General features: G+C 40.1%; 1 protein-coding gene across 3 annotated transcripts in view; it reads right to left on the bottom strand.

Annotated features, from left to right (window-relative positions):
• Window positions 1-919: 919 nt before the first annotated feature.
• Window positions 920-11,609, bottom strand: part of DIS3L (DIS3 like exosome 3'-5' exoribonuclease) — a 35,472-nt gene continuing 24,782 nt past the window's right edge. For all 3 annotated transcript variants that reach the window (XM_024128840.3, XM_007127847.4, XM_007127848.4), the window contains exons 10-17: window positions 9,985-10,232; window positions 9,325-9,417; window positions 6,151-6,684; window positions 3,846-4,000; window positions 3,567-3,745; window positions 2,182-2,327; window positions 1,591-1,765; window positions 920-1,503 (exon numbers count right to left, since the gene is read on the bottom strand). In XM_024128840.3, coding sequence (XP_023984608.1) covers window positions 1,195-1,503; window positions 1,591-1,765; window positions 2,182-2,327; window positions 3,567-3,745; window positions 3,846-4,000; window positions 6,151-6,684; window positions 9,325-9,417; window positions 9,985-10,232 — 1,839 coding nt within the window. In that variant the 3' untranslated portion in view covers window positions 920-1,194. The remainder of the gene's footprint in view (window positions 1,504-1,590; window positions 1,766-2,181; window positions 2,328-3,566; window positions 3,746-3,845; window positions 4,001-6,150; window positions 6,685-9,324; window positions 9,418-9,984; window positions 10,233-11,609) is intronic.

Here is an 11,609-nt window from a genome sequence, read left to right as displayed (position 1 = left end):
AAAAGTTTCTCATTGCTATTTAGTTCTGCACTTTACACTTTTGGTAAAATGTTCACAGTTGTTATATGTGTTTACATGTCTTTTGAGGAGTCACTTTAATACTTAAAGGGTCACATGAAAAGCTGATATAGTGCCTGGCCTGCATAGGTGCTAGGGAAGTTCACGTGCTCCTTGGTACCTTACTGACTAGCTAGTTGGAGAGAAACTTGCAGAGTGTAATGGGGAACAAAGAGCACATAGGGAGGATTCGGTGGAGATGCCAAGGATTGGGAAGAACATGTACAATAATATAGAAATGAAAATCTAGGAAATGAGAGATTTGGGAATGGTGAATATGAGGCTGAAGTGTTAGGGCCACGTGGTGGGAGGACCTAATTGGAGTTTTTCCTGCCTGAGTTGATCAACTTGGTGGAAGGGTAGTTGCAGATAGAAAGTACCACGTTGAGAATCAAGTTTAAAGGTTGGTCTGATTCTTGGCAGGAGATTCCCATGGGGGAGAGGGAAAGGCAAAGCTAGTTTTTACAAACTAGGACATGGGAAGGTTGCTTTTTGGGGGGAAGACTGGCAGAGTGATGATGGTGCTAAGTAACAAGTCTCCAGCAAGGGCAGGTCCAATGCAACTCATTATCCGAGGAGAGGGTGGGAATGGAGGTTTGAGAGAACAGACCTTACCCTGTGCACCCCACCCGGCTCCCTATACCCTATCGCCAGTTGGTGCTGGGGACAGCAGGGGTGACTGAGTCAAATACGAAATAGGGAGTTTTAAAGTGGATACGTGGACAGGACGGAGCTTAATATCTGAAGGTGACTGAAAAGTTAATCTGGCAGATGTCAGAGGGGCCTATGACCCAAATGGCCCAGTGTAGCAATTACTGGAAAAATTAATACTATAAAAGAATGGATTTGAGACAAGCTAACGAAAAGTCAATTCTGGGTTTATTGACAAGACCAGCAATATGATTTGCAGAGCTAGGAATCAGTATCTACTTATCTCTGAAAAACCACTTTCCATAGTGACCTAACTGTACTTTATTTAATGCAACTTAATGATAAGAAAACATTTCACAAATGTCAAATAGCTACCCAATCCCACTCAGGGACTGGGTTACATTGGGTGACAGAAAATTACATCTTAATGTCTAAAAGAAGGTAAAACATTCACGTAAGACAAAGGTCTTTTAATGAAGAAGAGTTTCATATTCCATAACTGTTGGAAACATCCAGGAGAGCTAGGTCTCTTATTTCCTCTAGAAGTGTGTACAGGCTGCTTCCCTTTGTTTGGCAATATTTTTGATAATCTTTCTCGATGACATTTACTTTGACTTCTTGAGCAAGCTGAGCTTCCTCCACAGATCTAGTTACTTCTTTCACTAAATCACTCTTTAGCAAGAGGGAACTCTGCTGAAAAAGTTCTGTATCTGGCATCATGTATGGTTTGTTGCTTATTATTTCAAGCCTTATTGTATCAGAATGGCAACGTGAGGCCTGTACAGATATTCTCACCTGTCATAGAGGAGAAAATGCATATTACTAAATCACAGTCTTAGTTCTTTGCAGTGAAAGCAATACTTAACATAAATACAGACTTACTGTTACGTGGTCAAACAAATGGAATGTAACAGATTCCCCTCCTGTTGTGGTAGAGGTGATTTTGTTTTGAAATCGTTGAAGGGATCCTGGTTTCCATTCAGAATGGCCATCTGGGCTGCATGAGATCACTAAACCATCTTTATTTTTTAGATAAGCAGCACCTTTAATCCCAAACCTGAATCATTGTCAGAATAAAAATCCAGAGATAATATATTCTTAGTATGCAGATTTTGTACACTTATCTAGAATGCCAGTTTTTCTTACAGATTAAAAGCAACTTTTCCAAAAAAAAGAGAACTTTTCATCTGATTTACCTCCAGATATCTATTTCATTGAGCAGATGGAAACAAAATGTTTTGCTAAATAAAAAAGTAAAACCCTAAGACTGATACAGATGTACTAGATTCTAATATCCATTTATACTTACATAATGAATTATATATTATTACATTATATACATATGGTAACTACAAAACAGTTGCTAAAATAAATGCTTTAATAAATTACATCTAATGTACCGTTTATATACCATGTCTATACTTTAAGGTTAACCATGATTTCTTAACAACTATTGTGTTAGAAATAACATACCTTGGTATAAACACAAGCACACCGTTTGTCCTAATTGAATAAATAACCCCATCAGATATGCAACGCTCCTCAGTTTCTGGGTCTTTGTCTTTAAAATACATGCACTGGAAGAGCTCTGTAGACTGCTTCTGAGAATGCTGTGCTGCCTGTAAGAAGAAGCACAACCCCAAAGCATGATGATGGACTTTTCCTGACATCCCCAGAAGAAACGTGATTCATATTCCCACAGAAACAATGTCTTTTAAAAAAGGCTAGGTTCTAGAAAACTATTGATACAAACATTCTTCTCTATTATGAATTAAGTCAATTTTGTGGGACCCTTTATCGTTCCCTCAAAAATGTCTTAGAAAATTAATTCTTTTAAGAAAACAACTTGTTTGTTATTTAAAAACTGTCTATAGTTCATTCAGGAAGAGGAAAAGTATCCAAGTCTATGTCTTACCTTTATTTTCAAGTCTGTCCTACCAAAATCCTGCTGGTAGAAGTGCAAACTAGAACTACCATTCTGAAGGGCAATTTAGTAATAGGTATGAAGGTTTTATTTGTGCAGCCCTTTTGACTCAGCAATTCATTATTACCAGGAATTTATCCAGGCAAAATGTGAGAAGTCTGTAAAAGTGTATACACAAGGATGGTTGTAAACTAGATTGCCTGGAACAGTGCTGCCTAACAGAACTTTCTGCAATGATGGAAACGTTCTGTATCTGTGTTGTCCCATAGGTAGCCACAAGCCACACGTGTCTGCTGGGCACGTGAAATGCGGCTAGTGTGACTGAGGAGCTGAATTTTTAATTTAAACCAACATGACTAGTGGCTATAATGTTGCACAGTATCAAACTAGAACCCTGGATACAGAAAATAATATTAAACATTTAGGCAGCTTCCAATCTTATGTATCACCAAATGGTCTAGTTCTAAGCTGTACAACATTATGGCCACTAGCAACAATATAAAATAGAATATAAAGCAGTTTCTAAAACAACGATGTAACTATATTGACATGGTGTGCTATCAATAACATGTTAAGTGAAAAAAGGCAGATTTCAAACAGCAGGTATGACTGGATAATTTTATAAATAAAAAGAATTGTCTAGAATTGTTATTATCTTTGGGTAGTAAGATGATAATCTTTCACATTTCTACATTTTGGGAAAAACATCTAACCCGTGGTAAATCTCATAAATCCACATTAAGTCACTTCAGAACACTTGTAAATGTATTGAGAGCTACTCAACAAACTTTATGATTTTTCATGTTATTTCGTTGGTTGGAACAATTCTAGAGTTTAATTTGCTAGAATATACGGTACTTCATTCCACTATACAATAAAGCTTTTCTGTTAGCAAAAGAGATGATGGGTAAGAGAATTAAAAATTCCCTCTTACTCGGTTTCTGTTGTTGATATGTCTGCATAATTCCTCAAGATCTTTGTTGCTGAACAAATTTTCCTTAATTTCCATTTTCTTATCTTTTGAAATGGCTGCCATTAACAGTCGGTGTACTACAATATCTGAGTATCTTCTTATCGGAGAGGTAAAGTGAGTATATTTATCTAATGCTAGACCTTCAAAAGTAAACCAAAAAATCAAAATAAACAAAAAAATATACTTTTTAAACAACTTGCTCAAGGTTATGGGCACACAGTGTAAAATTTTATCATTCACCATAGTGATGGAACTCTTCCTCAGCACATGATCCAGTGGAGAAATACAGTGCGTTAGACATGGCTTGTGTAGCCATTGATCGAAGCAACCAGTTGACAATGGGATCGTTGGGGTCATTTGCATTATCCAGAGAATCAGCCAGTGCTTTATTGGACCTGACAAAAAAATGTAAAAACTTATTTAGTCCCCAGCAATAATTTACAAGTCAACACTCTGAGGGGAACCCTTCACTCACCATCTGAATACGTTCATCTGCCAGTAGTTAAATTTATTTTGGACACATTTCAGAAGCAACTTTTTTCAACTACAGAAATCTAGTTTGCGGGGCTTCCCTGGTGGTGCAGTGGTTAAGAATCTGCCTGCCAATGCAGGAGACACGGGTTCGAGCCCTGGTCGGGGAGGATCCCACATGCCACGGAGCAACTAAGCCCATGTGGCACAACTACTGAGCCTGTGCTCTAGAGTCCACAGGCCACAACTACTGAGCCCGTGTGCCACAACTACTGAAGCCTGCACGCCTAGAGCCCGTGCTCCACAACAAGAGAAGCCACCACAATGAGAAGCCTGTGCACCGCAACGAAGAGTAGCCCCTGCTCGTCACAACCAGAGAAAAGCCCGTGCAGCAACGAAGACCCAACGCAGCCAAAAAATAATAAATAAATAAATAAAAAGAAATCTAGTTTGCTTTTGAGGTTTAAACAAAGAGTGTCAGATTCAAATACATTTCTTTTCTTTTCTTTTGCCATGCTGCGTGGCTTGCAGGATCTTAGCTCCCCGACCAGGGATTGAACCTCGGCCATGGCAGTGAAAGCGCCAAGTCCTAACCACTGGACCACCAGGGAATTCCCTCAAATACATTTCTTAAGTACTGAAGAGTAATGTGCTGAACTTATGAGATGAAGTTATGCTCAGCACATAGTGGGTGGCCAGGTACTTGCTGAATTAAATTCCTAACACCCTTAACCTTAAACATCCTGTACAGATCAAAGAATGGAGTTTTTCTTTTTTTAAATCAAGAATTGAGCCAGGGACTCCCCTGGTGGTCCAGTGGTTAAGACTCCATGTTTTGATCCCTGGTCGGGGAATTAAGATCCTGCATGCCAGGCAGAGCAGCCAAAAAAAAAAAAAAAAAAAAAATTTATTGAGCCAGAGAGAGTTAAAAAACAAAACAGAACTAAATCTGAGGTACACAAGTAAAAACCCAGAAAAAGAAAACTATTTTTTTTGAAGAGGGCGAGAGGAAGCATTCTATTTACTTACTTTTAAGTAGTTTTTTAAAACCCAGGAAATATAGAGTTATATTAACAATTTAATAATATAGTATATAATTCAGTTCTGTACTGTAGCCTGCTAAGAGAAATGAGGAAGGAGAACGGCGGATGATGAAAGGAGAAGCAATGTGACAGAGTGGGCACTAATGTGAGCTTTCAAGTCTGACAGACAGGGATTCCAATCCTGACTCTGCCCTAACCAGCTGCTAAATTATCGGCAAATTAACCTCTCCAGACTTAATTTCCCTATCTGTAAAATATGAATGAATGATCCAAGCTAACATCTGAAAGCCCTTAGCATGTGCGTCTGGCATGCACCCAGAGCTCAACCACGGACTAGACCAGTTAAGAGATACTATCACCTAAAGAGAGGCAAAAAAAATCCATTTTCATAAATGAATAAAAGATATATTAGTTAGCACCTGTTACTGACAACAAAATATTGAAAAAAGAATCCCCTTTATACATCATTTTTAACAGGGAAAATATTTTATCCTGGAGGTGGGGAGTAAAAACGTCTCATTCTACGGAGGGATGGTATAAATTTACCATCGGTGTGGTGTCTTATGATATTGCCACAGAGATAGGCTGCATTTTAAAAGTATTGAAATAGAAGATTAAGTCTTCCCATTTGCCTAAGGGGCAGATGAATTTAAATCAAGGATAACAGGTTCCTTACTTTTATATTACAAACTGTATAGTGGGTCAAAATTACACCTAAATAAACTTGTTTTAATTAGAAGCCTCTAGGGAATTCCCTGGCAGTCCAGTGGTTAGGACTCAGAGCTTCCACTGCAGGGGGGCACGGGTTCTATCCCTGGTTGGGGAACAAAAATCCCGCAAGCCACACGGTGTGGCACAAAAAAAAAAAAAAAATTTGAAGCCTCTATACCTACATTCCAGTAAATGAAGAAAGCCAAGAAGTTTTCTATTTTTGGTCAAAGATCTGGCTGTCACATTTTAAGAACTACTCTAAGATCAATAAGTGTACAGCATCCCCTTCCAGTTCCCTGCACCCTCAAAAGAGGAATTACCGTGTATCCATGAAGAAGCCCTTTGCTTTAGCACACTCTCGGAGTTCAGAAAAAAACTCCTGGTGTGGAGGAGGGTGCCGGCGCAGCAAGGCCTGGTGAGGGAAGCTCTCGCAGATCTTCTTGGCTACCCAGTGGTTGGCCAGGATCATGCATTCAGCCACCGTCTCATGGACTTCCAGGGGCTGCTTGGGGATGAGGTCGTGAATGTTCTTCTTCTCGTCGAGCTGGATGCGAACCTCTACCCCTTCCAGCTCCAGGGCTCCGCATTGGTCTCGTTTGGCTCGGATGTGGCGGGCTATGTCCGTCAACTTTCCGATTGCCCACAGTAACTCCTCTAGCTTGGCTTGTCGGCTCTTCTCATCCAGGTCCCTGAATTCTGGAATATCATCAACAATGTCGACGTTTCCATCCAGTAATTCTTGGGCTGCTTCATAAAATAGTTTGTATGCTGATCGAATAATGGTTCTGCCGTACCATACTTTCTTAATTTCATAGGAAGTTTTATCCAATTCCCACATGATGCTTACAGCATACCTACAAAACCAGTCACACTCACATCATTATTTAATTCTTCCATTTTTGAAATAAACAGAACTAGACCCTAAATGTAATGAAAAAAAAATGACATTGCTACAGGGCTCTGGTCCGATGTTTCAATCCGACACTCCACTGCTAAATCAAAAGATATTTAAAATTAAAACAAGGTTACATTAGGTTCTGGGGAGCTCTGAGCAAATCTGAAATAAGTTCTCATGGAATGTTACAAACCTGACTTTACGGTTCTCCATTTTCCTTAGAACAGCATAGCACTGATAGAGTTACGTCTACTGGGCTCGCTAGCAAAGAAGAGCAAAACCTTTCGAATGCTACAGGATGACACTGAACTAGGATGTCAGCCTTGATGGTAGGTTCATTAGCAAAAAGTTCACTTAGTAAAGAATCACTTTACCACCAAATCACTCTAACATTTGCAACTCACATAAAAAACACTGGGCTAATTTCTTAATGTATAAAGAGCTCTTAGAGATCAATTATTAATAGATCAAGAGAGCAAAAGAAAAAGGGGCAAGAAACATGAAATAGTTCACAGAAAAGGGTATACAAATGACTGTCAGGCATACAAAAAAATGTTTGACTTTACTCAGAGTAGAAAAATGCACATCAAAACCATTCTAAGATACCATTTTTATTTTTCAAATTGGCAAAGACACAAAAAAACACAACATATTGTGCTGGCAAGGCTTTGGGGAAACTAGCATTCTCATACACTGACGGAGAGAATATAATTGGTATAACCTCTGTGGAAGGCGATTTGGTTATTATCTATTTAAACACAAATGCATATACCCGTTGACACAGAAATTCCACTTCTAGGACTTTATCTTCCAGAGATACTGTACTTTTAAAAATGTGAAATGAGTTATATTCCAAGTAATTCAGTACAGTTTTGTTTATAATAGCAAAAGTTTGGAAATAATCTAAACTTCCACAGATAGATAACTGTTATTAACATGGAATGATTTCCATATTAATGATCTCCAAGATACACTGTTAATTAAAAAAAAAAGCAAGGTCTGAACAGTATATATATATATATATATACACACATACATACATATGGTCACCATTTGTATAACAAAGAAAGACCACGTCCATAGGTATGCATGCGTGTCTGTGTGTTTATTTTTGAAATAATAGAAAATATATATTGGTCTTTGTCCCTAGCTCTTGATACAGGGCTTCTGAAACCCTTGTAATTTCCTGGGAGATAGGAGTGTCTTTTGTTCTAACGACGAGACTCTGGGTGGGCTCCTGGATGAGGGCTGGTCACTGGAAAGACCAAGCCACGATTAGAAGCTTTCAGCCCTGCCCCTCATCCTCCTGAGAAGGGAGAAGGGCTGAAAATGGAGTTACTGATCGATCGTGCCAACGTGATGAAGCCTCCATAAAATCCCCGAAGCACGAGGTTCAGAGAGTTTCTGGATTGGTGAACACATGGAGGTGCTGGGGAGAGTGGCACCCTTGGGCCTGGAAGCTCTGTGTCCTTCCCACATACCTTGCTCTACACATGTCTTCCATCTGGATATTCATCTGTATCCTTTATCATATACTTTTATAATAAACCAGTAAATGTAGGTAAACTGTTTTCCTGAGTTCTGAGAACTGCCCTAGCAAATTAATTGAACTTGAGGAGGGGGTCTGGGAACCTCTGATTTACAGCCAGTTGGTCAGAAGTACAGGTAAGAATGTGGACTTGCAACTGGCATCTGAAGTCCAAAGAGGGGGTCGTGGGAACCTCTAATCTACAGCTGGTCGTTCAGAAGCATGCTGACAATCTGGGCTTGTGATGGTGTCTGAAGTTGAGGAGTGGGGACAGTCCTGTGGGACTGAGTCCTTTACCCTGTGGAACCTGATGCCATCTCTGGGTACACAGTATCAGAAGTGAATTAAATTGTAAGACACCCAGCTGGTGTTGCAGAGAACTGCTTGGTGTAGAGAAACACCTCCACACATTTGGTGACCAGAAGTGTCAGATGTGACGTGTTCCCTGTAAAGGCAAAGGAGACTCACAGGAAAGAAAGACATAGCAGAGAAGAGCTGGATTTTTCCCTACCTAGGAAGGTGGAAAACTGAGGGGTTTTTTTGTTACAGTATTATGTCTAGGAAAATACAGAAGAAATTGGTAACTGAGGGAAAGTGGCAGGTGGGAGCCTTTCACTAAACATCTTTTCGAACATATGAATTTTGGGTTACATGGTTTTATTATCTATTCAAACACAGACATAAACTTTACAACAAATAAACAAACAACTCCCTAAGATCATGATCCTCATGCAAAACACCCTCAGCCAGGGAACACATATGTACAAAGGTATATACATTTGTTCCTAGACTTTGACTTTAAAAAGCCAACAAGAGGGAGAAGCAGCCTCACAGCTAGACAGAAAGAAAAGAGAAAGAGGAGCGGAAGGGAAGGGAAGGTGAGAGAAACAAAGCTGCCCCCAAATAAGTAGTGCAGCAGAGGGTAGAGGATGTAGGGGGAAAGCAGGGGTGAGGAGGCGGGCAGCAGAGTATATCAGAAAGAAGACGAGGAAGAGGCCACAAGTGAGAGTCACTAGTCACGACAGAAGGGGCAAGACAAGCTCTGATGATAAAAGTAATGAACAAACTTACCTATCAACGCCTCCCAGGAGGGAGCACACATCAGCACTGAGGATGGAGGGCAGCATGTCATAGCGACGGTCCGCTAAGTAATAAGTGGTGGCCCTGTGAATGACACATATGCAGGCACATGACCTTCAGCAGCAAGAAGCAGGACTGCTGACAGTACGGGCTGCAGTGAGGAAAATGGCCGAGAGCTCAGCACAAACTCCCCAAGGCTGCTGCTTTTTCATCAAGTGCAGCAGACTGGGTAACATAGCTATTCCCATGTTCCCACTCTTCTAAGTGATACCGCTTTGGGCTGAATATTCTTCCACTGATATAAAAGAGAAAGAAAAAGTGGTACGAATCTTAGTTGTACAAGAAAAACTAGAGTGTAATGATCCAGTATTTATATAAAATAGGATATTACTACATGAAAAATTTAACCCATTTCAATTTAGAAGGAAACAACACATGAAAAGATTCTGTTAAAAAAGGAAAGGTAAATTGATCAAGGTACTACTTTTCTAAAGGAAAAGGGGAAGTGGACCTCAATTTTTTTTTTTTCCTGGAAGAGATCTTCAGAATTGTTCCCAACTGTGAAATCTTTGTTTTAAAAATCTGACACTAGCAGTTAGAAAATACATTACAGTCACACATAATCTCAGTGCTGATTTCAAACAGCGTTACCTTGTTCTGGCTTCAATATCAATATAAGAATGCGATGCCACAAAGTGCGTCACGTCTGCGATGTGGACCCCGAGCTCTAGGTTGCCGTTATCCAAGGCTCTGACCGAGAGGGTGTCGTCCACATCTTCACAACCTCTGGGGTCGATGCTGAATACCAGATGGGTTTTCCTAAGGTCTTTACGTTCTCGTTCCTCTTCGGAACTCACCTTCCAGGGATTTTCGGTTGTGTTTACTGGCATCTCACACATCTGTACAAAGAGAGTCCCCAAATTCAGCAATTCATGCACCAGAAATTTCCTATAAAAATCCACTCTCTAACATTCTCAATGTGACCTCATGGAAACCCCATTCATTACCCATTACCTTCTGCAATTAACCTATGTTTGCTTTTTTTGAGCAATAATTATTTATTAGGTGCCTAATATGTGTCAGGAGCTGTGCTAGGCTCTGGAAAGATGGGAGTCAACAGGAAAGACACAATCCCCATGCCCCTGAAGGCGCTACAGTCGGACAGGAAATGTCCCAGGGTGTTTACAGCCTCTTTAGTTGTGGAGGCTGGAGAAAGAATGAATGGGTGGCTTATAAAGACTACAATATCCACCCCATTTTTAAATGATCCATTTGAGCTTTTAATTCAAGTCAAGCCCGGATAAAAACCAACATGTCCCAAATATTAAAAGCATATTCCTTTTTGAAGCAGGATCAATCTTGAGCATTTTCTCTGCATTATTACCTGTTCAAGCCATCAATTTGCAGTTAAGTAGGCTAAAAGGGAAGAATTCTAGTCCTGTGAAGTCTAATCCACGCTTTATTTTGTTCTAACATTTTCACTAAGCTGTCAAAACAAGTCAACAAATAATTTCCAGACACTAATGGTAAACATAAAAATTTAATAATGTAAAATATTCTAAAGTATTTTACTATTGTAGCCACCATTCTGTCAAAAATTTTTTGGTTTTTTTTTTTTTTTTTTTGCAGTACGCGGGCCTCTCACTGCTGTGGCCTCTCCCGTTGCGGAGCACAGGCTCCGGAAGCGCAGGCTCAGCGGCCATGGCTCACGGGCCCAGCCGCTCGGCGGCATGTGGGATCTTCCCGGACAGGGGCACGAACCCGTGTCCCCTGCATCGGCAGGCATATTCTCAACCACTGCGCCACCAGGGAAGCCCCTGTCAAAAATTATAATGAAAATAAGAATACCCATATGCTCTTTTTTTTTAACATCTTTATTGGAGTATACTTGCTTTACAATGGCATTAGTTTCTGCTTTATAACAAAGTGAATCAGCTATACATATACATACATCACCATATCTCCTCCCTCTCGCATCTCCCTCCCACACTCCCTATCCCAGCCCTCTAGGTGGACACAAATCACCGAGCTGATCTCCCTGTGTTAATGCGGCTGCTTCCCACTAGCTACCTATTTTACATTTGGTAGTGTATATATGTCAATGCTACTCTCTCACTTCCCCTTCCCCTTCCCCGTGTCCTCAAGTCCATTTTCTATGTCTGTGTCTTTATTCCTGTCCTGCCCCTAGGTTCTTCAGAACCATTTTTTTTTTTTTAGATTCCATATATATGTGTTAGCATACGGTATTTGTTTTTCTCTTTCTTACTTACTTCACT

This window comes from Physeter macrocephalus, chromosome 11, assembly GCF_002837175.3.
Source record: "Physeter macrocephalus isolate SW-GA chromosome 11, ASM283717v5, whole genome shotgun sequence".
NCBI lineage: Eukaryota > Metazoa > Chordata > Mammalia > Artiodactyla > Physeteridae > Physeter > Physeter macrocephalus.
This window is presented reverse-complemented; position numbering and strand designations above follow the sequence as displayed.